This window comes from Miniopterus schreibersii, assembly GCF_964146895.1.
Source record: "Miniopterus schreibersii genome assembly, chromosome: 1".
NCBI lineage: Eukaryota > Metazoa > Chordata > Mammalia > Chiroptera > Miniopteridae > Miniopterus > Miniopterus schreibersii.
In genome coordinates, this window is record NC_138101.1 from 24,282,081 (window position 1) to 24,308,471 (window position 26,391).

The 26,391-nt window shown below is 38.7% G+C and overlaps 1 protein-coding gene across 1 annotated transcript in view; it reads left to right on the top strand.

Moving 5' to 3' along the window:
• The window catches only part of GRXCR1 (glutaredoxin and cysteine rich domain containing 1), a gene marked incomplete at its 5' end in the record, with an annotated part of 89,511 nt that extends 67,175 nt beyond the window's left edge, over window positions 1–22,336 (top strand). Inside the window, 2 exons of the mRNA XM_081162234.1 lie at window positions 13,226–13,291; window positions 22,134–22,336. Of these exons, the coding sequence (XP_081018360.1) occupies window positions 13,226–13,291; window positions 22,134–22,313 (246 nt within the window). The 3' untranslated portion in view covers window positions 22,314–22,336. The remainder of the gene's footprint in view (window positions 1–13,225; window positions 13,292–22,133) is intronic.
• Between the last annotated feature and the right edge of the window lie 4,055 nt (window positions 22,337–26,391).

The following is a 26,391-nucleotide window of genomic DNA, read 5'->3' on the forward strand; positions in this document are numbered from 1 at the left end:
CATACTGACTTATTAAAATATAAACTCTAGTAACTACTATACACTTTATAAGTTAATATTTTATATTAATAAAACAGACATAATAAAATATGAACATCTTGTAATATGCGTATATGTTCCTCTCTTTATCTCTTTCCTCACAACAGTCACCCTTGGTTACAGTCCCTTGGCCAGCAGGTATTCTGGATTCTGCTTCCTGAATATTGTTTACTTCTGTTCTTTTCCCTTAATTTTCACTACATTAGTTCCGTCTCTTGTCATATTTAGTCTTTAGCCATTCTGACAATTTGTTGAGCAATTGAATGACATATAAACTTCTTTGTATTTTATTTATGGATATTTTAATTGTAAATGTATACAAATATTTTATATTAATAGGAGATTATTACTCATAGATATGGTACATTTGGATAGACAATGTCTTAAAATAGATCACTGAAAGTTGGAATTTGGATTTCCTACATGCTATTTTTTTTAACTTATTTTTGTTTAAAATATTACAGATGTCCCTTTATCTCCCCAATGACCCGTTCCACCCCATCCCTCCCCCTTCCCCAGTCCCTCTCCCCACCATTGTCCGTGTCCTTGGGTTGTGCATAGATGCATATAAATTCTTTGGTTACTCTCTCCCCCTCCCCCCACCCGCCTTCCTCCATCCCTCTGACATTTGACAGTTTCATCTATGCTTCCATGTCACTGAATCTGTTCTGTTCATCTGTTTATTAAGTTCTTTAGATTCCACAGATAAGCGAGATCATGTGATGCTTGTCTTTCTCTGCCTGGCTTATTTCACTTAGCACAATTTTCTGCTATATGCTGTTTTTTCCTTGCCATCTGTGGGAAACTTCAACTATTTGGTGGTTATTACTTAAAATTTTTAAAAAAATTATATTCGACACATAACGTTGTGTAAGTTTAAAGTGTACAATATGTTGTCTTGATACACTTACGGTGAAAGTTATTATTGACCACAGAGTAGTTGGCAAATTGCAAGTTTTGTGAGCAGAAATGTTTTATGTCTGTTTGCATAACAGGCAGTGTCCTGGCGAATGTGCAAACTCCAGCTAGAATTTATGGCAGAAGAGAAACATAAAAATCTGTAGTTGAAGATGCATTAAAAGTGTCTCTTACTTTCTGTATTTTCAGATGCTTTGACATCTGGGGCCTTGCTGACACTGGAGGGTCTCCCCTCCCAGGGTTGGCTGATTCCTGGAGACAGCTTGCTGTGAGGCGTGCCCTTGACACAGACCAGCCAATCCAGAGCCCACATCCTCAACCTTGCTCTCTACCACACTCGGGGCCACTCTCCCTTTACTCCAGGGCCCCGTACCAGGCCACTAGTGACAATCCCTATCCCCTAGGGCCCACTGAAATTATTCAAACCGGCCAGTTATAACCTGTTTAACCTCCCTTCCCTTGTCCTTCCTGTGGAAACCACAATAAAGACTCTTGCCCATGTTGCCTCCCCTCACCCCTGTCTCCTGACCAAAACTCGCACTTCTCTGTGTGGTCCCTGCATGGCCGGGCATGCCCCCCCTCTTGGGGACTGGGTATAACAGCCCTCTTTTCAATGGCAATTGTCTCCTGATCTGTTGGCCTCAGCCTATCTGAACAATAATAAAACCTACATTTTAAGATAGGTGAGAATGTAATACTTTTTTAAAAGCTTACATTTGTTGAGTAGTCTGTGACCAGCACAGTGGTAAATGTTTTACAGGCAGGATCTCACCAAATCCTCCCAGCTTTAGGAGGAAGATGCTGTTACCCTACCATTTTACAAATGAAAGGACTGAGGCTGTGAGAGATTTAGAATTCTGATTGGAGAGATTTTGCACATTCAAGCATGTGCTGATGTGCTAAGGCCGGAAGAACTGGAATGTTCTAGGAGCTAAAAGAAAATGAGAGATGGATGGATTCAAAATAAACATTGCAGGTGAATCAATAGGATTTACAGATGGATTTGGATGTGAGGTGATGAAAAGTGAGTCAAGTTCAGCTGCTAGAATGTTGATTTGAGTAACTGCCATTAATAGTTTAAGAACTTGGGTAGTTTTCATAGGAGGGTTTATGCCTCATTTATGCATGCTAATAAAATTCTTTGGCTTTTATTCTTATACCTCATAATAGTTTAACTGCTTAATTTTACATTTTCAATTTTTTAAAATTTTGTTTTATTTTTTAAATGTTTCTAGGGCTCTCTGTATCTTAATTTTCTTAGTTTGCTGCACTGGTATCTTTTCCCTAGTTTTTATTTGCTTAATCTAGTTTTCACTGATTATAATAAATTTCTTTTTATTCTCAGAATCTACTTTTTTAGTTTACTTTGTACTGCTTCTAGCATGCTTTCCTTTCTCATAGTTTATTTCATCTTTTTAGTGTTTGGTATGTTATCTTTTATCTGTGACCATACTTTGCCCTATTAAATGGTTGGTAAGATGAATGGTCATTTCATGGATAACTTTTGTATTAGCCCATCCTCTAAACAAAGAGACTATATATTTAGTCTTTGGATGCCCTAAAACAGACGTGCCTATGTCCCTTAAGAAATGACCTATATTTCCATCCATTTCCTCCTGTGCTTCAGAGGAAGGAAAATAAGAGGTACACAGGTCAGCACTTCACAGCGTAAGTTTGCCTGTCCTGATGGCAAAAATGAAATGCTGAAACGGGCAGTGAGCTGTAAGAAATGACAGGATGTAAAAGCTATGTTCTTTATCATCTACCATCACTGAACATTAGAATTCACAAGATATCACTCTCATGGTGTTTGAGTATAATAATAAAAGTAATTTTAGTACTATGTTTATTACTTTGTTACTATGTTATGTATTAAACTGTGGCTTAACATGTGTTTGTATCATGCTTCATTCTCCTAGTATCTCTTAGAGGTAAATATGATTTCAAGTTATCTATTTATTTATTTATAAATGAGAAAAGTGAAGTTCAGTGAAGAAAAGCATAGACTTTGGAGCCAGGTAGGCCTCGATTTGAATCTTGACCCTGCCCAATGTAAGCTGTGTGATGATCTTGAACAAGCAACTCTTGTAACACTTGTACTTTCATAATCTGAGACTGAGTTTCCCTATTTTTAAAACTGAGGGTTTTAAAGACAGCTTGCAGGGGTGCCATGAACGTTAAATGAGTGATGCTCATAGAGCATGTGGTTAATGGTAGGTGTTCATCAGACTTCTCCTACAGTTTGCTGCTTTCTCTTTGCACAAACCCTCTCCTCCCTCACCCCTTAAGAACCGTCCTCTTTCCATCAGAAATTGTACAGCATTCCATTTTCAACTTGAACTTGTATATTTATTCCTTCCCCTCTCCCAGAAGTATCTCCTAACTTTATATAAGCTTGCATCTGAAAATCTTTAGTTGGTTGCTCTAACATACTTTCCTGTGACAATAAAAAATGTGTATATATAATTTTAAAAATAGGACAGTCCTCTGGGATTGTCCTATTCACTGAAACAGCCAGTGGCCTCTGGAGATGAATCACAGAAGCCTTGTAACTTTGAGGAAATCCCAAGCTTGCTTTCTTTGGAGGCTGAAGAGGCCAGGACGAAGGGAGATGACACAGGAATTCCAGGCTTTGTTCCCGTTCCATTTTTAGAGACCCGAGTGTAGTCATCCTCCCTGAACTTGACTACACAGGTAGTTCCTCGACTTACTTCTTCAAATAAGAGACAGTTCTAATCAGGGGGTCTCTGGAGGAATGGAGAAAAAGAGTCTTAAAATTTCTACAAGAGCCACTCTAGACAAGGTTATTATTGCCACCTTGTTTTACTTTTTTTCCTAAATGTTGTAGCTAAACAAAACAAAAACAAAAACAAAACTCTTCAATTTGGGCAGTACCCGAGATTTTGTGCTGACCTCCAACTCATTCTAGCTAATGTCATCCTCATACTATCACTATCTCTCTCTCTCTATCTATCTCTATCTCTATCTCTATCTCTATCTCTATCTCTATCTCTATCTCTATCTCTATCTCTATCTCTATCTCTCTCTATCTCTATCTCTATCTCTATCATCATCTCTATCTCTATCTCTAACTCTCTCATCTCTATGGCTCTCACTGTCTCTATCCATCTGCATCTCCCTCTCCCTCTCTCTCTCTATCTCCATCTCTACATAAATTTATGCACCTATTCATCCATCCATCCATCCATCCATATACATATATCATGTTTCTATATCTGTCTCTGTATTATCTATGTCTTTATGAACCATAGGCTACTAATCCAGACAAGGCTGGTATTTGTCTCTCAGATAAGTCTGAGTGGTGCAGAGGTGCGGAGGCCTCTGTTCCATGAGTGATGCTTTCCTCTTGTTGCTCCTCCCTTTCACAGAGTCCTCGCCTCATGGTTAAAAATGGCTCAGCTCCATCATATTTTTTCCAGCTTGTTAAAAGGTAAAAAGAGTAAGTATGAGGTGATCAGTTTGCGTTTAAGAGGATGGCCTGGAAGTTGCATGCATTACTGCTGTTCATGCTTCACTCATGGACTTAGTCACGTGGCTGGATCTAACCACACGGAGGCTGGAAACAGTCTTTCACTACATGCTCTGCCCAAACAAATTCCAGAGGATTTTCTACCTAAAAGGGAGAATGGGGAATGGACAGTGACAGTGGGCAGGGGTAATTAGGATTCTCTACACACTATTAATAGAAGTAGGACAGTCCTAATAAGAGAAGGTCACTGTAGTTAATTTTCAAAAGCAATTGACAATGAATCCTTCAAAAAGGGTCTTTGGAATTAGGCTCAATGGAAGATCTATTACTTCTATTAGTCTGCTGAAAATAACAAGAATAAACAAATATTATTCTTGTTGCTAAAGCTCTGTGTGTGCCTGGCACTATGCTAAACACATAATATGCATTATCTCATTTATTTCTTACAACTCTACATGCTAGAGGTATTTTTATTTTCATTTTATAGCTGAGAAAACAGGCCTTGAGGTGTTTAGTAACTCGCTCAAGCTCAGACACTAAATAAGGAGCAGAGGCAGGATTTAATGTATGGCCGAGCCCACAATTTTAACCCCAGTGCTACAGCCTTCCCAGCGGATCTTGTTGCCCACATGATTCCCTCCCCATCACCCTAAGACTATGGGAAGATTCTCACCCTTATTCCATTTTTCTGAAGACAGATATTAAATGGACTCAAACAAGGATCAGCCCCGAGAGAATGGAAGAAATCATCTGATTCACTGCTGGCTGGGCAGGCTACTTTCTGTTTTCCCTTCCAGATCCATTCTCTCCCCTGCTCTGGCCTGCTCTGAGTCTCAGGAAGGAAAACTTTACATCTGAATCACATGGATGCCTCTGCCCTGTGATTTCTAGTTCTTTCCCCTGACTTCAGTCAGAGGGAGGCTGGAGTGGGAAATCAGAGTAAGGCAGGATGGAGAAATTGAGGTATTTATTTTCTCTGATCCCATCATGCTGATGCAGTTTTGCCAGACCCTGTGTTCCTCTCAGCTCTATTTCCATGGCTATGTTTTTGTTAAGATCTGAGTAATACCTTCCCTATGAACATGAGACCAAGGGCTAGTAACAGCTGCTTGTTTCTTCTAGCCCCTGGGAGCTTCAGCAAAAGCCTGTTGGTTCACTTCATGTTATCCACACTTCTTTCGATGGGCCCTCCATCAGGCCCATCTAATAAATAATAGTAAATAAATAACAGTAAATGCCATCTGTTTCCTGCTGGGATCCTGAAAGATGCATTGGGTTATTGTCATGAGTTTAAAACGAACCACTGTTAGACAGTCATGACTCTTTAGCGTTGTAATACCTTATAAAAATGGGGTATCTGCTTCATTTCATGGTCATGAACTTCAGCACACTGCAGAGAAGTCTTTACAGGTGGCAACTGGGGTGGCATCTTCAATCTTTTGATAATTTTACTAAGATAGTAACATGAAAGGAAAAGTAATTGTTATTGAATGTGTAAGCTGCAGCGATGAGTCTTTAGGAACCTATCCAGGCCTAAACATCCTTGGACACCATCTGGGATTAAGGCCCATTCAAGTTGTAGCTCCCTCCTGGTAATGAAATTTTAATTGACATTTTGATCAACTGATTCCATTTCTCAATTTACTCTCATTATTTGATTCTTACTCAAGTATTCGTCCTGCTCAATGATTAAATATTCATATTGTCCCAGAAAAACAAGCAACTCAGTTTTCTTCAGCAATATTGGTCACTAACTGTCCTCACTTTTTCACTCTTTAGAGAGCCCTAGCTGAAAGGTAGGTAAACCCCCCACAGTAAAGAACACTTTAGCCATTTTCCAACTTAGCTGAGAAGTTTTGTGGTCTAAAAAGTCCTCAAAGTTTATACCAACTTTTCTTTTTAAAAAGTCACAAAATTGAGTCTTGCATTCTAATATTTTACACGAGGCCCCTCTTTTTTATCACACACTTTTTTATTTATGGTGACATCATCCAACAACAATGCAGACTCTTGTAGAGGGAAAATGTTTCTGGGCAAAATTTTGTGTGCTCAGCATTGATTCTAAGTTACAAATGCTCTCAGTGAGTTTGATAGAATAATAATAATACAACTACTATTTATTGAATTCCTATTAAGTGTCATGCCATATTCCAGACTCATATATTATCTCATGTAATATTTGCAACACTGTAAACATTATTATACCCAATTTACAAATGAGGAAACCAAGTCTTAAAAGAGTCTGGAGTCTTACACAGAAAGCCTTTGCTAAGCGTAGTCACTGAATTCCAAAAATCAGTTAATTCAAAGAGAATTTTCTGACTCAGTAGAGAGCAATCGTAAATATATTGAATAGAATAGCCTTCTGGCTTCTAGCTCAACCTCCAATACTATATATATATATACACACACACACACATATATATATATGTATATATACACACACACACATACACACTTGATTAATATATTAATTTATTATATTAATATATATGTTAACTTGATGACTTGCTATCACTTTTATATGATTTGATATTAATTTTAAAGAAACAAAAGAGACGGTCTTCTGCATAAAGAAGATAATAATACATCCCCATGATCACCAATTTTGATGATATTTCTTTTTTATTTATTATTAAAAAATCTAGATTGGCCTTTACAGCTACACTGAAAAAAAGTGGCTCAGCATTAATTACATACAACTAAAATCATTTTCTCTGGCAGGCACCCTTTTTGTAATACTCCCAAAGATCTGTATTATATAATCGCACAAAACAAGTTTACTAGTTTAGGTAATTTTGCCATTAATTCTTTCTGCCAAGGACACAGCAATGAGATTGTCCAAGGAGCTTTTTAAGACACTGGTGGGATCCTGCTACACCTGCTTTAAGTGTTTTCCAGACCTGCATTGGTTGTAGAACTTCAGGGCCTTCATGCATTTTGCTCACGACCTGGAAAAGATCCAGAACTGATTCTGGAAGCAAATACTGACTTTGTCAGCAGGGCTCAGGTGGCTGGTCTTGAGGGTTGATGTGACCTCCCATGCTGGTGGGCATCGCAGCCCCAGCAGCACACATTTATTGAGCACATCCTTTGGCAGGCGCTGGTTGAGCTCCTTGAATGCCAGCCCTGCCATCTGCTCTCCTGATTACACAGCAGAAGGCTTCCCTAGCAGCCAGCACTAGACAGCCCTCGCCTCCTGGCTGGCACCAGGCAGTACAACCTCCAGTGGTTTGCTCTTCACTTCCCACCAAGTGCCCAGCTGAGGGAAGTCATGGCTGGAGGAGGTCATTTACAGTGTTCATCCCTTTCACTCCTCTGGCATCTGCTATTCTATCATCAAATCACCTCAGCTTGGTCCCTGTGCAGATTTACCTCCACCAAAGTGCATTCGATACACGCCCTGGCTTGTTTTTCCTTTTTAAATCAGCAGTCCTTATAATAAACAGCCACTTGGAATATAATGCTGCATTTATTCCAAAAAGGCTGAAGTTATAAATAGAGCTAATATGTATTGAGTGTCTATGGTGTGCCACACAAAGTGCTGGATCCTTGAAAGAGTGCTATCCCCACTGTGGTCACTGTGCAGTGGGGCAAAGAGTGATCTGAGGGAACAACTGATTTTTGGCCTGGAAAATCAAAGAAGCTCCACTGAGAAGGTAACGTTTCCATTGGGTTTGGAAGCATGTATAGGCATTTTCCAGGAGAAGGGGGTGGGGTGGATGGAAGAAACCATGGGCAAAGGTCAGAGCATGTATGCATAAAGACATAATATCTCATATTCCAGTAGAAGGGGAGGAATTCAGAGGGACAGGAGCATATGGTGTTAAAGGACAGGGCGGGAGAGATTGATGCAGCCAGGTAGTGAAAGCCTTTGTAGACCATGCTAAGGACTTTGGGTCTCACCCCAGTCACTAGAAGACGTTCCAATGAGCAGTGTAGGGTATACAATAAAATAGAAATAAATTGTAGGGAGGCAATTAAGTGAGAGAGAAAAGGAGCTGTTTGATTCAAGAGCCAGTTCTGTGATGGCATTTATCTGGAGACTATGTTTTTATAGTTAATTTAAAAGCAAGACCATTATTTATTTTATCAGCCAGTTTGTCTAAAGTCTTATGTAAGGCATTGCTTTGTTGGACTACCGTGCTAAGAAAAACTTTGTTTTAACTGAGGAGCTGACTTAGGATTAAAGTCAAGGCTCAATCATAGCTATCATTTTGAGATTTATTTAGGACATTCCCTATGTCCTGAATTCCTATTCAAATTTTATTTTATTTTATCATTGTATCGGTGTTTTGTTGCAAGCTGCTTTCTTAGTAACATGAAGTGTTATGAATAACACGTGGTTGGTGTATGAATAAATGCAGGTAAAAATAAAATAAGATATATAATATATATGCACATAAAGTTTGCATTTGGTTTTGGTTAGTGAGAACATTTTTCTAGTTCTTTTGGACCTCTTAGAAATGTCAGGTGAATAGTTTTCAAATATTGTGTTCCATGTGGAAGCCGGAGCCTGGAAATAAACATGGAGATGTATCAGCATGGAGATGGCTAAAATCTGTATTTGTGATTTCAAACAGTGTTTGAAAAAAATACTTAAGTGTTTGTGTTGTTTATTTTGTTTTTTGATAATTGTGTTTGGAAACTCTTGACCTAGCAACTCTTCCCAGAAATCTAGAAGAGTGTACTCAATACAAGCTGGTTTATACCAATCTATTCTTTTCTTCAGCTTATTGTTAAAGTCGATTGCTTACACTGGTATCTTACTTCTGTTTTCTATAGGGCACTGATCCAAAATGCTATGCAGAATATTACAGGACGTTTCATGAAACATAGATTTTCTCATTTTGAATGAAAGGATATGGTGAATGCAAAGGGTGATGTACATATAATACTTGATAACCTTATTGCCCTAATTAATTTCCTTCCCTTATTTTATGTGCTCAGTGAACTACTATTCTTCCTAATGATTATTTAATCATTATGTTGTGGGGAGAACTTTTTCTAATCTTCTTGATTAGGTTAAGTTCACCTCATTATATGCGTTTATAGCATCTTGTACCAGTGCCTCTTTCGTAGCATTGATGACAACGGCAAATTTACATTTATTTATGTGACCTTTTGTTTAACATATCTTTCTTCCAAATGACTATATTCCCTCAGGAACAGGGAGCCATTTTATTTCTTATTGTTTTATCTTTCACATGTAGTACAGTGTCTAACCCATGATAGGGGCTCAAAATAGTGCTGACCATGGGAATGAGTGAATGGGTATCCGTATAACTGAGTATGGTGCACGCTTTGCACATTCAAGCGTCAGAAGTGAAGGGCATGTGCTCTGGCAGCCCAGGGGGCTGATCTCTCTTCTTACCTTTTCCTTACTCCTTGAAGGTATGGGTTTCTTCTTGAGGATCCAAATATGAGGAAAGATTATGTAGACTGTCTTATCTTTGTCCAAAACATTTGTTACATGTAAAATAAAGTGGCTTGTTCACATGTCACAGCTCACTACTCAGAATTTTAAAGTGGGAACTATTTGAGAATCAAGCTAATTCTATGTATGGAAGAATAATGAAATAGGTCCTTTCCTGGCATATGCAGTGTATTAGAAATAACCGAAAAAGGCATTGTAGTGAGATATAAAAGGACAAGAGCTAAGATGTCCTGTGTTCCTCTGGCACTTTGGTTCTGTTTGGAGTCATTGTGGTGAGTGTTTTCACTTAATTCGCCTCCTTGGGCTTCTGCTCAACAGTGATTCTCACTACAGACTGAAGTGTCTCCTGTTATCTGTACCATTTTTTTTCATTAATACAATTATGTTGTATTAGTGAGTAGTTAGCATTCATGGCACAATGGAAAGAGTATAGATTATGGAGTCAGCAAGACCTGAATTGGCGATCTGGCCAGGCCTTGTCTTGATTAAGCAAAGGCCCTGGGCATGTCCTCTATTCGCTTCAAATTTCAGTTTTTTCATTTTAAAAATGGAAATAATATTGCTTACTTTGCATTGATGATTAAAAGAGCCAATATCTGTAATACACTGAATACATTGCTTTTATCATTATTTTCAGGATTGCATTAATTTTCAGGAAAAAATGATTCTGAATCAATTGAAAAATGTACTAGAAATATTTCCATAGGTATCCTGGAAGTCTCGGTAAATGATGCCAGGTAGTAGAATGATGAATTGAATGTGGGGTTCTATTTAAAAGCTAACAAACTCACAAGTGATATTCTTAGCCAAATGACATCCAGGAAAAGATTATTTCCCATAAATATCAATATGTAAGGAAATGTACTCTTTTATGGACACAGGGTCTCTTTTTCGGCCAAGTAATAATCGAGATACTTTTGATGGAAAACTGTAGAGGATGAGACCTTGGGAATATGTAAATGCAGTGCAGAGCAGGAGAGATTGAGAGCTACCCAGTAAAAGTCCCAAGTCTTAGAATGGGAGGAATCTAAATTTTGCCTGAAACTTTCCGATGATCCTGAAGTCTCCATTTGCTGCTGCTCAGGAGCAGAGAAGCACCATCTGATCGCCTTGTCTGCCTGTAGGATCTTGTGCTTCGGTTCAGCAAGGACAGGGTCAGGCAGACGGTAAGAACATGGTACTATGGGGATACAAGGAGGTCTTTGGCTACTCTTTCTGCTCAGCATGTACACAAAGACCAGAAGCTCCTCCCAAGGGAAAAATTTGAGGGCTGGCCAGATGGAGTTGTGGGTGGAGGTTATGTTGTGTAGCAATATTTGAGAGAGAGACCTCCAGGTCTCTGTTACAGAGCCAAGTTTTTCCCACCTTAAGCACTTGGCACAGCATCTGTGCACTAGACACCTGGGTGTCTTGAAGAGCAATGATCACCATGCCTCTCGGTACATTGCTTGAAGTGGGCAAAGTCCGCATTTCACCTGAAACATGGGGCCTACTCCCATAAGAGTGACGGTGCTGGAGTTATTTGACTGAGGCCGAGCACATTCCATGCATTTGGGGTAATGAGAGTCCTTTTCTGGCCTATGCATTGTATTCTGAACAGCTGACCGAAGCTCTGGCCGCTGGGAGAAGAGCTGGGAAGCAGACATATGAGAGCTTCTGTGGCCCATTCAGTTTGCTTGGAGTTATTGTGGCGCATTTTTTTCATTGAAGAAAAATGACTCGTGTTGTTTCCTTACTGCTTTGGTTCTTATACCAAATTCCCCAGAGGCTTTTCCCATTTTAGCTCAGCTAACTCTTAAAAGAAATGGAATGTAGCAACAGTAAAATATTACTAGATATTACTACATTTTATACTTTAATGTTTTATTTTGGTGATTTCGTTACCTTTGTTCTCACTTTAGGGGTGTCACGTCTATATTCCTGGAGAAACTACCCACAAATAAAACATATAACCTGCCTTGTAGGGCTACATGTGTTCTCCATAGCTGTGTGTATTTTTTCATAGTGCTTTTTAATATGTCAGTTTGACATTTCTGATGGTGATTAAGATGTCATGAATTAGGTAAGATAAAGGGAAGTGAAAGCCAGAATGAAAGGCTTCTGTACTCACTACAGGAATTGCCGAGCCTGCCTTAGAAACCTCACCAAGTCTTCATGGTCCGGATCAAATGCCGCCCACCTCAGAAATCCTTCACTAGCCTCAAGAAGCAGATCTTTTGTTCCCCCTGATGTGATTTCCTAGCTCGCCCCTTTTCTGCATCATTCATTCGGCACTTATTTTCTATTCCACCCTGTGCATTGCTTTTTTGTATGTTTAAATGAAAGTGTATCATAACCTCCTTAAGAACTAGGACCTTTTTGTTTTCTACCCCGCCTTGCAAATAGGAATGCAAAAACTATGTATTGTGTGCTGATATTTTGCTGTCTTGTTGATTAATCAACAGTGGATTTAGCAGTTGGTGCTGGAAATATGGGGTGAGCAAGGCAGATGGGGTCTCTGCCTTTGGTTAGAAACAATTACCCCAAGTTTTCCTTCTCTCCCTCCACCACTCTATGTTGGGAAGCAGACTGGAAGAATGTGAGAAGACACGGGGAAGGAAAGGAAATGGGTAGTCAGAGGAAGCACAATGAGTTTGTTGGAAAGTACATTCGTTGCCTCTATTCTCACTTTCACAGTGAAGTTTTAGAAGTTAGAAACATTGGTTCTGGAGTCAGCCCCCTGCCTGTGTTCAAATTCCCACTCAGCTTCCTTTCTGGGTGATCTTGAATTTATTTCCTCTCACTGAGGCTCAACTTCTGCTATTAATAGTCAACCACATCACATTAGACGATGTTGGGTGCCTACCTCACAGTATGTGCTTAGTGTCGGAGATTATTAATTGTATTATTATTTTAGCTACTGTTATCTTTACATGCATGATTCTAAGGAAGGCCATGTCCAAGACTGCTTGGAATGGGGCAGAGACAGCCCAGGCCTGGAATTTGCTCAGAGGCAAATTCAGCTTTCCCAGATGGAGGAGCTGGCTCCAGGCTCCCTGGACAACCCTGAAAGGAGTGCTGCAGGCTTTCGCATCTGGACTTATTCTGACAGCTGTGGGCTTCCCGGGGCTCACGTCCTGCTGGCCATTTTCCTCTTGCCCCCAGTAAGCCTTACTAGTTGGGAACATGTGGAAGGAAAGATAAGTTTCTTCTCTTTGGCCTCCTGGTTGTAAATTTACTTAGATCTGATGGGAAGAATCATGTTTAGTATTTTGTAGGTTAAACTTTCCTGGCTAGAACTTTGTTTTCTCCAATACTAACAAAATGGATTTTCTTTCCCCCCTACCCTCTCTTGTTAATAGGGTGCTGAGAAAATTTTGTCAATGAATGAATCAGGAGAACTGCAAGACCTCTTAACCAAAATTGAGGTAATTGTGCTTTTAGCAACTTATTTTTAGTAATCAAAATGTTAAACACATTCTGATTGTAATTGAGTTTTCCTAATTGAATTTTCCCATGTTCTTAACAAATATGTAAGAGTATACATGTGGCAGTTTTCATTTGATGTCACCTGCCATTAAGTTTGCTCCTGCTAGAGTGACTTTAGTGTTAGCTTCTAACAGCCTCATAGTATTAGGTGAAAACTCCAGTCTACTTTGTTAGAGCCTAATTCTCTGTAATAGAGATGATGATGATATGTTTCAAAGCAGACACTTGCCTTGAAGCACATTTAAAATTTTTTGCTTAAATTATTTTATTTTTCTCATAGACCGGGTCATCATTTCTAAAGATTACAGAAAATTGATTTCTACAAAAGTGCACATTTAAATTTTGTTCCTGTACTGATAATTACAGCATCAGAGAAATATTTATTCAAAGGTTCAATGTATCAAATCAGTATGCAACCAGAAAGCCTCAATACCTCCCTGCTAAGCTTATTTTTCTTTATATGTAGGCAGACCATGTATTTTATCATATAAACTGGGGTACTTTGAGAGTGCATGGGTGCATTTAGAATTATTCTGGGACAGCAAACATGAACCAGGACTTTCCCAGAGGGAGTAGGCAGTCTGCTTACCTGGAATCTAGTGGATAGTTCATCATGGTCTAGTCCCCTTTGCTGACCTTGTTTTTGATTGTCTACAATTCCTTCCAGTTCAGTGGAAAGAAAGAGCTCTTCATGGTTTATTACTTCCATTCCTCTGTGCAGCTGTTCTGTCTGCCTAGAACGCGGTTGTTCCAATCCCTCATTTCCCTCCCCCATTGCAGCATCACTCCTTCCCCAAACCATTTCTGATCTCTCCCACCTTCGAATTCCTGTGCTTATCAAAGTCTTTTGATTTTTACATTACTCTTCCTTGGGTATTTGACTCATGTCCCAAATGAACTATATGCTCCTTGGTTGTAGGCATCATGTTTTATTCATATTGTGACCTTGCCCAGAAGGACAAACACAATGCAGGTGTGTACTTGATAATCTAAAACTCCTTACAGCTCAAAAATCTGCATAGATGGAATTAATTTCTTTCCTTTTGTACCTATGTTTCCACCCCCATGAAAACATTAATTTGTGTTAATATATACCTATTTATTTAAGTGAGTTAAGTTGGTTAATTTGTGTTATTATTTTCTGTGCACACTTTTAATTTATATAAATGGTGTTATGGGATATATCTAATTTTGTTTCATATTATTTTCTCTAGGCGCTATGTTTTTAGGTAACATCTATATTGCTGTGAACATTTAATCTATTTCTTCTCACTGCTGCAAAGTTCTTCATAACAACACTGTTCCACAGAACTTTCTTCAGGGATGGAAATGTTTATATTTCTACTCTCCAAAATAGTAGCCACTGGCTGCATGTGGCTATTGGGTACTGAGTGTGACTGAGGACCTAATATTTTAATTTATTTGATTTTTCTTGATTTAAATTCAAATAGTCACATATGGCTGGTAGCTCCTGCTTTGGACTGTGTAACTCCATGAAGCCCACCTACTATTTTTTTCTCTACCCTCTTTTCCACTAGCGGGCGCCCAGATGTCCTCCAGCTCCTTCCATCAAACAAACAGTGCTGCAAGGAACAACCCTGAGCATGTTCACTATGGGTTTCCCGGGGAGTAGAAGTTGTTGCATCAGAGCTTAGGCATATACAGTACTTAGTTTTCCAGAAAGTTTCAGATGTCTTTCCGGAATGGTTGCACCGCCCAACACCCCCTCTTGTAGAGAAAGAGGTTTTGTGTGTCTCCCCACATTCCTGACAGTTACTTTACGGGGTTCTCTAATTTACAGTTGTCTGATTTTTGCAAAAGGAGTAGGTATAGAGGTATATTGCTTTATTGTTTTAATTTACATTTTTCTGATTACCACTGAGTTTCGACATTTCATTGTATGTTTGTTAGATTTTTACCATTTCTTCTGTAAATTGTGTATTCTTATACCTCGTCCACTAAATGTATTGGACTTGCCTTTATTTGGGTTGATTTTCAGAAGGTCCTTCTATTCTAGGTGTTAATTTTTGTTAGTTTTAGTTACTGGATGTTTTCTTTCCTTTTTTTAGATCCTTTCATGGTGTTTTCATGCAATAGAAATTCTCTAATATAATCAAAACCATCATTTTTCCTTATGTTTTGTGCTTTTGAATTTTTACTTATGAAATACCCTTCCATCTTAAGGTCAGAAAGATACTGTCCATATTTGCTTATATTAACTTTATCATTTTTCACATCTAGGTCTTTAATTCATATAAAATCCAATTCCATTTTTTTCACATATGGTGAGCCAGGTTCCCAACATCATCTAATAAATTATTGCTTTGCTGTGTCAATTTTATATTATAGTAAATCCCATATATACTTGGATCTTTGTCTGAGCTCTCTAGTAGTTTCCACTCATCTATTTGTTTCTTGTTGTACCAGTATCATACTGTTTGTATTTTTGTGGTTTAATAATAACTTTTAGATTCTTACAGGGAGAATCTCCCTCATTACTCTTTTTAAAGATGGATGATTGACTTAGCTATTTGTGGGCTTTTAGTTTTTTGAGACTGTAATTCTTTAATTCTGCAACTTTATTAACACCGCCAAGCTATATTCATGTAACTCATCTCTCTCAGCTCAAAGAATTTTGTAAAGAAGATTTTTTTTGTTTCATTAAGTCTGTCTCCATTGTACTGATGACATAAATAAGGCACAAACATTTAAGACGATTCTTAATGCTGAAAAGAATGGTATGGTACTGGCTTCTAATATTACAGGAGTTGTAGGGGCTATAACTCTGTTAAGCTGCTTTGCCCATATGACCAAAAAGGTAGAGAATTTGAAGTCATCTATGAAAGCCCTGAACTCTGCCTGTGAAAGGGGCTGGGATTTAAAATAAACTAACCTAAATAAAGAGAAATAAACTAACCTAAATAAAGAGACTGGCTCTGGAGAATCAATTGGAAGAGCCAAACAAGGTGGCTAGGCAGATGCAAGATTCAGATCCAAACCCATTACATTCTTCCGGTTGTCTTTTGGCAATGGAGTTAAACATTCATGATGTAGGAAACACTGGTGTCTTTACTATGTAGCAAGTAATATTCTTGGCATTTTATATATTAAGTCTTTGAAAACTCACAACACCTCTGCAAGGTGAGTTCTCTTATTGTCCCCATTTTGCAGACAAAGTAACAGAGGCACAGAGGATTAAATCACGTTCACAAGACCTTACCGAGAGTGTTCGATTCATGATTCTAATCAGCCTGACTTCAAAGCCATGATCTTAACCTTGACTCTAAGCTATCCTCACTCTGGAATTAAGTGTCATGTAGGTTTCTGGGAAATCTGACCAGATGTGGCAGGACCAAGGCCCAGGTGAGAAGTTTACTGGGAGGTAGACAGAGTATTAGGTCCAGGGAACAGACTGGGTTTTAACACTGGGCTCTGATACTTGTGGGGCATCATGGAAGGTGTGCAACTTGGTGATAACTTTAGAGGGAAATCAGACAGATCCCACCACGTTTTAATTTGCTGTTACTTGGGTGCCACATAGTAGACTTGACTGCCCTGGTCCTCATAATTCAGGCCCCCGTTTTCAGTAGTAATCCCAGATGGTGGTGAGGAAAGAAGCTAACAGTTGCAGTTGGGCCATGAGAAATGGTGTCAGCAAATAATTTCAAGTTTCTGGTCCAAAAATCTTAGCATACATTTCTCCCAAGTGAAAATTGCTCTGGGAAGCTGAGTGGGTCTGATTCGTTGATGAGGACTGTCAATGGCTTCTAACATGAGAAGCTGGCCAAAGGCAACAGAAGCGAGTGAAATATGGTGATAGCTGGTATGAGACATGGGTTCAATAGGCCAGCTGTACCAATAGAGGCTCTGCTCCTGAGACAGTCACAGGGGATCCTCCCACCAGAATATGAGCCCCATCCAGGTTAACACAGACTCTTATCTATTTTGTCCTGTTCTTCACCTCTAGGGCCTAGAACAGGGTTTAGCAAATCATAGACACCGGTAAATATTTTTGAGTTGAATGCTTTTTCATCCAAGGTGTTTTTGAGAAGGGAAAGCAGTTAATTGATGAAAAAGAGGAGAAAAATTGTTGCTTTCTGTAGGAGAATACTTGGCAAAAAGAAGGAATAAAAACCACACCATTTTTTGGTAAAATTTATTTATTGTTATGTTTGTGTATTTTTATTAAGAAGCAGACTAAATATTAGAAGCAAAGAGGTGAGTAAGAATCCCCCAGAAGCAGTAACTGGGATGGATAGCTGGTCCTGCTGGTGTCCGCACAGCGGAAGCCAGGAAGCCTGCAGTGTATTAGCAAACACCTTGTTCAGGCAGATACTGGGTTCAAGTTCTCAGCTGGTAGAGAAGGGCTAAGTAAACTTTTGCCTTGCTATTTTTTTTTAAAGATGTGAGCAAACATTTTGTTGTCATTTCTAGTGAGATTACCAACATAATGTCCATTTTGTGCACTTTTTTTTTTTCTTGGAAAGCCTGATTCTTCCCTAAGGGCTGGGGACTATTTGTTCATGTAGAACAGAGGCAAGATGCCCAGCAAAACACTGAGGATGCTGGAAATGGCACAGGCTGTCTGTACAAGGCATTGGAGCTGTCAAAGCCCGTCCTTGCCCTCCCCGGAGAAGCACCATCTGGATGATGGCCCCTCCCAGTGGGGAGGTGGCCACAGCATGTTCAGAGCTAGAGCACCACCTACTCATTGGGGAAATCAGGCCATGTGCTCAGTCTGCCACTCTCTGAAATTTGAGCATCTTTTTAAGTAGGTTTATGGCAGTATATCCCATTGGGTTCGAGAATCAGGCTCATACATTCAGGCTTATCCGTTTAGTGTCATAAGCTACAGATTTCCTCTGTGTCTGCATTTTGTTCAGTGGCTTCTTTCCCAACTCAGCAAATTGAGGATGCTACAATCTCTAACTGTTCATTAGCAGCTTGGTCAGACAGAGAGGTGTTTATTAGGCACTTAACAAGCATTTGCTGAATTAAAATGTTGACTATAGTTTAAAGCAAAATACGTAAACAAAGCTGAATCATCCGGAGATGATTACATGTCAAGTGTGCACTCTGACAATGTGTTGCACAGATTATGTCTCCTTCATAGACAATCTGGATGAGCTTTATGGTCACAGAGACTCAGATAAATTGCCTCCTCTTTGGTAGAATACTTAAGGGACTTTCAAGCTCTTCTGAAATAGGGTTAGATGTTCTGAGGTTAAGAATAAGAAGTGCATTTATTTCCTGATCTTGAAGGATACATTGAAGATTATGGATCTTAGCATCTTATTTCTATATTAGATAGCAGCAAAAACTTTATATTTCTGAAATTTGAGTTGCTACCAAAAAAAAATCTATTTGACTATCATTTATGAACTCCACCCTTGTATCTTTGTCTGTTGGGCATTTGTTAGAGCTTTGGGAGTTCTTGTTGCTTCAGTTCAGATGATTGCAGTATGGAGTGGACCTTTTCAAAGATCTAAGGTTGGGGCTAAGAGGACAGGGAAGTATCTGTTTCCCTGATGCCTTGCACAGTGCCTGGCAAATGGACACCTAAAAATATTTGTGGGATGAGTGAGTAAGTCTCGCCCATTGAGTATCTATTTTTTTAAAAAGTCCTTCACCAAGAATATGTGAAAAGAAAGAAATGAAAAGGAGGATAATTTTTCACTCATTTTTCTTGGATTGTACTCCAAAGGGGGCATACTTCTGCCCAAACCACTCTTCTGAGGAGTGACATGCTGTAAATTCCATGTTCTGGGTGCTATTCTCAACTAACTCTGCACACATTCTCACTTTGCTGGACACCAGGACACTGACGAGCTACCCTAGATTCCTTAGTGATCGAATGTCAAAGTCCCATAGTGGGACCCTTCATTGAAAGTGGAAATCTGTTTTGTTGCTGATAGTAATGACTATTGTTAACTTTAGTTATTCCTCCTTCCTCCAACTGGAACTTTGGTTAAGTTTGGGCGAATTCCTTAGCTCATTTTACATTTTTCCTTGAGGGCAAATCTGTCTATGGAGGTGCTGGACTTAGGACACAGGAGCATCTAATATAAGCGAACTTTTTTCTTTATAAGGAACTCTTTAAGATGGAACCAGAGTTCCAGTGTAACAAAAGGACTCTGAAGGCGATGGCTAGGAATGACTCAACTGTTTATTTTTATTAGAAGATCAAATGGAGTAGATTGTACTGGATGATGTAACAGGAATGGGATTCCTGAAGGCTGATGGATTACTAGGGGAGCTTAGGGAGTGGTCTCAAGACCCACTTCCTCCCGCCTCCCCCCCCCCATTTCTGCTTTAGTCATAGCATTTATCCTCTTAACTGTTTTACATTTGGGAATCCTACATAATATATTATTTTGGGGGGAAAATGGATGTAGCCTGGCTGTTGTGGCTCAGCAGTTGAGCATCAACCTAGGATCTAGAAGATTGGGGTTTGATTCCCAGTCAGGGCATATGCCCGGGTTGCAGGCTCCATCCCCAGGAGGGGGCGTGCGGGAGGCAGCCGATCAATGACTCTCATCATTGATGTTTCTATCTCTCTCTCTCCCTTCCTCTCTCTGAAATCAACAAAGCCATTAAAAGAATGGATGTATGTAAAGATTGAAACTACTGTTAAAGAGAGAAGACAATGGTTTTTACTCTTGAAGAAAGTTCTTCAATTTCTTCTAATTCCCTGTAACCTGAACATTTTTTTACTCATTCAGAGGCTTTGTTTCCTCATTTGTAAAATGAGGTTAGTGTGAGAATTGGGTATAGACTCTACAGGCTATGTAAGCCATCCTCTCCAAGACCAAAGCTAATTTTTCTTAGGAATAGAAGTGGACTCATAATCTTTCCAACACTGCTCCGACATGAGAGTTCACACATGAATTGAAACACATTTACAGTTCTGTAAGACTTTAAACCAAAAGACTAAGTATAGAAGTGTGTGAATAAAACTTTAAGAATGTTAGAAAATGGTCGTATCATGTGACCAGGCAATTTAGCTTGAGGCAGCAGTTAATAAAAATCCCTTCAAATAAGGATTTCTTAATGAAATAATAGCTAACAATGACTAACTTGACTGAGTGGTTACTATGTGCCAAGCAATATTCTATTCATTTTTCATGAATTAACTCATTGAATCCTTTCAACAACTCTGAGTAAAAGACAGATCTCGTAGTAGCGTTGCATAGATTCTGATGCCATTATTTCAGGATGGCCTTGGTCCATTTGTGATTCCCTTTAAAGTGCCAGTTTAGCTTTTAGTATTTATATATTAATTTTATTTTAGGGAATTTACTTGATCTGACTTGTGGAAGAGATTTGAATCTCTACAAATCTGACAAAGTTCCTTATTTGTGTCATTCAGATTGGCAGCCATTACTTTCCATCAAAGTAGTTCTGTGCCACTAAAACGAGCTATTATATGGAGTTTGCTATCTTGGTACAGTAGCTAAGTCAAATGATAATTGCACATGAATCCTGCAAAAAATGCAAGATTCTGAAAAGTGGTCTGGGAATATATAAATTTTAAGGCAGCCATGTCTTTAATGTTTGTTTCCCAAAGTACATCCCACAAGGTAGTAAACATAAGAATTACAGTTGTTTCTTGGGGAAAGAGTTTATAAGTTGTATGTGCTGGGGAAATGGTGAGTTAAACACAGTTAATCAGGGTTTGTTTTTTCAGTCGGATTTTTGGAGACTTTTACATGTGCAATTGTGAATCTCCAGAGAAGTTGTATGTATGTTTGTCTGAGTATGTGTGTGTGCATGTGTGTGTATGAACCCACATTTCCCAGCTTTATTTTAGCCATTTTTCTTCAAAGCTGTGCTTTCAGACCGTGCTGCAAATTCCCATTTTGCAACTCGGAAGCTTGGTATCCACTCACTTTTTCTCTGTACTCATTTTATAAGGCTCCTAATCTGTCCCCTGCTTATGGATGTCACCAGTGAACTCCAGCAAAGGTTACATGCGCAAAAACCAAATAGAAATGTGTATGGATGATTTCCAAAATAGTATCCTCAGCACACTGCCTAGCTACCATCATCCTGCCATCCAGGTTCTTCATCTTTACTTGAAGTAGGAAGGCTGAGAGCCACTGTGCCAAGTTTTACAGACTTAGGTAAACGTCTTAAGATTTTTATGCCTGTTTCTTCAAATATAAAATGAAGAAAAAGTTGCTTGAGTTATCTGCTTTACAAAGGTGTTTGTATGTGTGAAGGAAGGGGTGAGGGAAGTTTCTATATAATAATGTATTTGAAGTGCTTTTAAAAAACAGAACACATTCATATGTGCATTATAACATTGGATCTCCTTTTGGTAGGGCTCCTCCCCAATTCAGCCTTCAGTTTTCTGACTGTCCAGACTCACTATTATTGATACTATTTTGTAAACAAAGACATAAAACTGTTAAGAGAGACTAGAGAGGAAGTTAACTGTATTTCCCTTTAATGCAAATCACCATCTCCTGAGTTGTTTGGTTCATAAATATGTGTTTTTATATGATGGATTTCTTTACGTGTGTGCCCTTTGACCTAAAATGCACCAAGCTTTATAAATTAAGCTCCTGCTATTAATGGCCATCAATGAGGCAACGAAGGTAACCAGCTAGCTTTCCCCAAGTCTAGTAACATATATGTAGATCAGTGACTCCGATTCATAGTCATATTATGCCAATATTATTTGTATGACCGTCAACAGTACAGAAAGACAGGAAGGCTGATTGAGTTGTCCATGCTAACACCTTTTCTGTTCTCTCTTGTCCCCCTGCCACCCTACAGAGAGTGCAGCATCCACACGAGTGCCCTTCCTGCGGAGGCTTCGGCTTTCATCCGTGCTCCGTGTGCCATGGGAGCAAGATGTCAGTGTTTCGAAACTGCTTCACAGACTCTTTCAAAGCCCTGAAGTGCACGGCTTGCAACGAGAACGGTCTTCAGCGCTGTAAGAGCTGTGCTGGTTAGGCCGAGCTTCCGCCAGGGAAAGCCTCATTAGCCGAGGCAATGATTTGCTTTATACTTTTTTAAAAAATGGTCACGTTTATGGATTAATCAATAAACTTTGTTTATTATAATTGACTTTGTTTTGAATTTTTACTGTGACCATTTTATTTGATTTATTAAATAAGTGTTTATTTAACAACTATGATGTGCCAAGCCTTGTGCTAGATCCTGATTTCTAATTGGAGTTACCCAGTACCGTTCCAAGATATCCAAAGTTTGACTTTCTAAATGGGTTTGATTTTCTAAAGAAAAGACAAAATATGTCTATCTAATCGTGCCTACTGCAATGTCACCCTATTGATGAGTTGTATAACACTTTGAAAAGTGTGTCCCAGTGTCAGGGAAGAAGAGAGCTCTGGATGGTGGGAAAGAATATGATCATATTTATTCTCAGACTGTAGAATTTGTATTAAGTCTTGGATCAGATGATATTAATGATAAATAATTAATGTTACCAGATGGATTTCTTGGTGATGATAAAAAAGCTGCCAGAAGACTTCTCTGGACTTATTTCTTTTCAAGCATCTGCTTTGTGCTATTGTCACAGAAAGTCCTCCAAAAGGCTGCTATTATAGCCCTCCTGAGCTGGACACAGAGAACTACCAATTGAATGCATCGTAGGCAATGACAGCAAAGTGGACAGAGGAAGGTTTGCTGTAATTATTGGCTATACTGAACTGCACACACATCTGTACTCTGATGAATTCCTTAGCAGTGATTTTAATAAATCACCCTCACAATATTTGTAATAAGGTCATCAAAATATTTTATATCTTGGTTTTAGAAAAAGCTATAAATATTTACCAAATATTTTCTAATCAGCTAGGCACAGTATATAGTATAATTTCTGCTTTCATGGTGTTTACCCTCTAAGAAGAGAGGAAGTACTAAATATCTATAAGCAGAATGAGTCTTAAATGAAACAGTGTGCTATGGGAATGTACAGCAGGAGGAGCAACCTAGATGAATTAGAAAATAGTAAGAAGACACTGTTAAGCAACTGATACTTAAACAGACATGAAGGGTAATTGGAAACTAGTTAGTCAAAGAGCAGGAGAGATGGTGCTTCAGGTAAAGGGTAGTGTATGTGGAGATTCTGAGGTCAGAGGAAAGTTGTATGTCTGAGAATCTGTAAGGAATCTAATATGGGGAATTTCAGTCTGGTAATAGTGGACCAGTTTATAGCAGACTAAGCCTACAGCTAATAATGCATTTAGCATGAACAAAATAGTAAAAAAATAAACAACTGTTCAAGGCAGTGGGAAGCAACTGAAAATGGAAACAAAAGGGAAGGGATTCAATTACTAGACAAAGGGAAACAAAACGAACCCCACATTTATCCAGCATATCCTCTGAGAGCACATCCCAGTTTTCACTGATTATAACTCATAAAGAAAGTGCATTGAAACTATAGACATCTTTAAAATGTTGTCACCCAATCCATAAACCTGGTAGATCTGTCCATGTATTTGAATCTTCTATAATTTCTCCGTGATATCTGCACTATAGTGTTGCATTATTTTAGTTTTATATTTTAAATGTCTATTGCTTGTGTATCATAGTTCTAATTTTTGTATGAGGAGCTTGAAGTTAACAACTTTGTTAACTTCACTTCAAGGTTCAGCAGTTTGTAGATTCCTTTGGATTTTCTACATTTCAATTGAGTTATTTACAAATAATGAGCTTTATTTTTTCCAATTCTTATGACTTTTTCTTGCCTTATTTAGGACTTTCATCACAATGTTGAATAGAAGTGATGAAAGTAAACATTCACACACTCTTCCTGAAAAAATAAATATTGGAATTTGGGGATGCAGCATGCCTGGAATTGAATGGAAAATTCTAAGAAATGAGAGGACCAAAGACGAGTCCCCAAATCTGCTCATTAATTCCACTCAAACCCTTGGATGATTCCTAACCTAAGTACAGAGAGTGATATCCTGGGACCAAGCAATTCTCTGACACCACCTGGGTATCCTACAATTCAACTCAGTTCTGACACTATTTTTCTGAAGATAGTGTCAGATTCCACAGATTAAGGACTCATTCCTATAAGACTGCCCTCCCTCCCCACATACTACCTGTGTTTCCAACCGACTGACTATAGATCATGATTCCCTCCTTGGGTCTAATTAATTTGCTAGAGCAGCTCACAGAACTCAGAGAAACATTTTACTTACTAGATTTATTATAAAAGGATATAACTCAGGAAGAGCCAGATGGAAAAGATGTATAGGGCAGGGCATGGGGAAGGGGTGCAGAGCTTCCATGTCCTCTCCAGGTGCATTACTCCCCAAATTTCCAACTGGGAAGTATCTAGACCCTGTCTCTTTGGAGTTTTGTGGAGGCTTCCTTACATAGATGTGATTGATTGAATCATTGTTCATTGGCAGTTGATTCAACCTCCAGTCCCTCTCTCATCCCCAGAGACCAGAATGGGACTGAAAGTTCTAACCCTCTAATCACATGGTTGCTTCCCCTGGCACGGGAGGCCGTCTTGGGTGAGTTCCAAAAGCCACCTCATTGACATAACAAAAGACAATTTTATGCTTTTATAATTTAGAAAATTTTAAGCATTTCTAGGGGTTCTGTGCTAGAAAAGGGTAAGAAGACCAAATATGTATTTCTTTTATAAGTCACAATTTCACAGAGGAAAGAAGTAGCTAAGAGGCCAGAATTGAGCAGAGAGTTCAGTAGCTGCCAATGTTGCAAGTCAGTTTGGACTTCACAAGGAAACACATGAATGTCTCCTTGAAATCTCAGAGGGGTCCCATCTTTAGAGTAAGGCTAGAAATTTAGGGCTGTGTTGTAGAGCTAAAAAACAAACAAACAGAAAAAAACACTAAACAGACTTGCCCTTAGAAGACAAAACCTAACTTCCATGGTATCATGGTTATCTTTTAGTATGTGACTACTTGTTATAAAACTCAAATGAGAAATATAAAGGAACTCATTGAATAGGAAAATCTACAGCTAACATAATGCTTAATGGTATATACAATATTAAATATTTTCCCCTTAAGATCAGGAAGAGTGCATAAATGTTCACTTTCATCACTTCTATTCAACATTGTGATGGAGGTCCTAGCTAGTGAAATAGGAAAGAAAAAAAATCATAAAGATTGGAAAAAAATAAAGCTTATTATTTTAAATAACACAATTAGGATGAGAAAATCCAAAGGAATCTATAAATTGTTGAACCTCAAAGTGAAGTTCACAAAATTGTTGAATTCAAGTTCATTAGACAAAAATTAGAAATACAGTACACAAGTAACATACACTTAGAAAGTAAAACTAAAATAATACAATTTATAATACTGTCAGAAAACATCAAGTACATGGAATTCATTTTACAAAAGATGTGTAGGACTTTTACATTTAAAACGAGAGTGCAGATTTTGATGAAAAATTATAGAAGTTCCAAATACATGGACAAATCTACCATGTTTATGGATTGGGTGACAACATTATAAAAATGTCTATAGTTTCGGCGCAATCTCAATTAAAATCCCATCGGATGTTTTGTAGAATTGACCAATAATTCTAAATTTAAATGAAAATGCAAACAATGTGGAGTATCCAATGCAGAGTACTCCACTTTGAACAAGTAGAGTAAAATTAGTATAGACAAATAGATCTGAGGAATCTAATGGAACATACAGAAGTAGATGAACACAATAAGGTCAATTGTGTTTTCAGGAAGGATGGCAATTCAAAGCAATGGGCAATGGAAAGTCTTTGTGACAAATAGTGCTGGAAACTACCATAGTCCCACATGGAGGAAAATGACTTTGAAACAGCTGCTACTACCACGGCTACCACGACTGCTACTGGCATCTAATGGCTAGAGGCCACGGATACTGCTAAACACCCAAAACACAGGGTGACTCCTCCCTTCCACAAAGGATTATCCAGTCTAAAATGTCAGTTGTGTGAGATTGAGAAACTCTGATCTAAATGTTAAAGCTGAACCAGGAGAGTAACTTCACCATACTGGGGTAGGCAAAGATGTTTTAACAAGTCACAAGATGCCTAACTA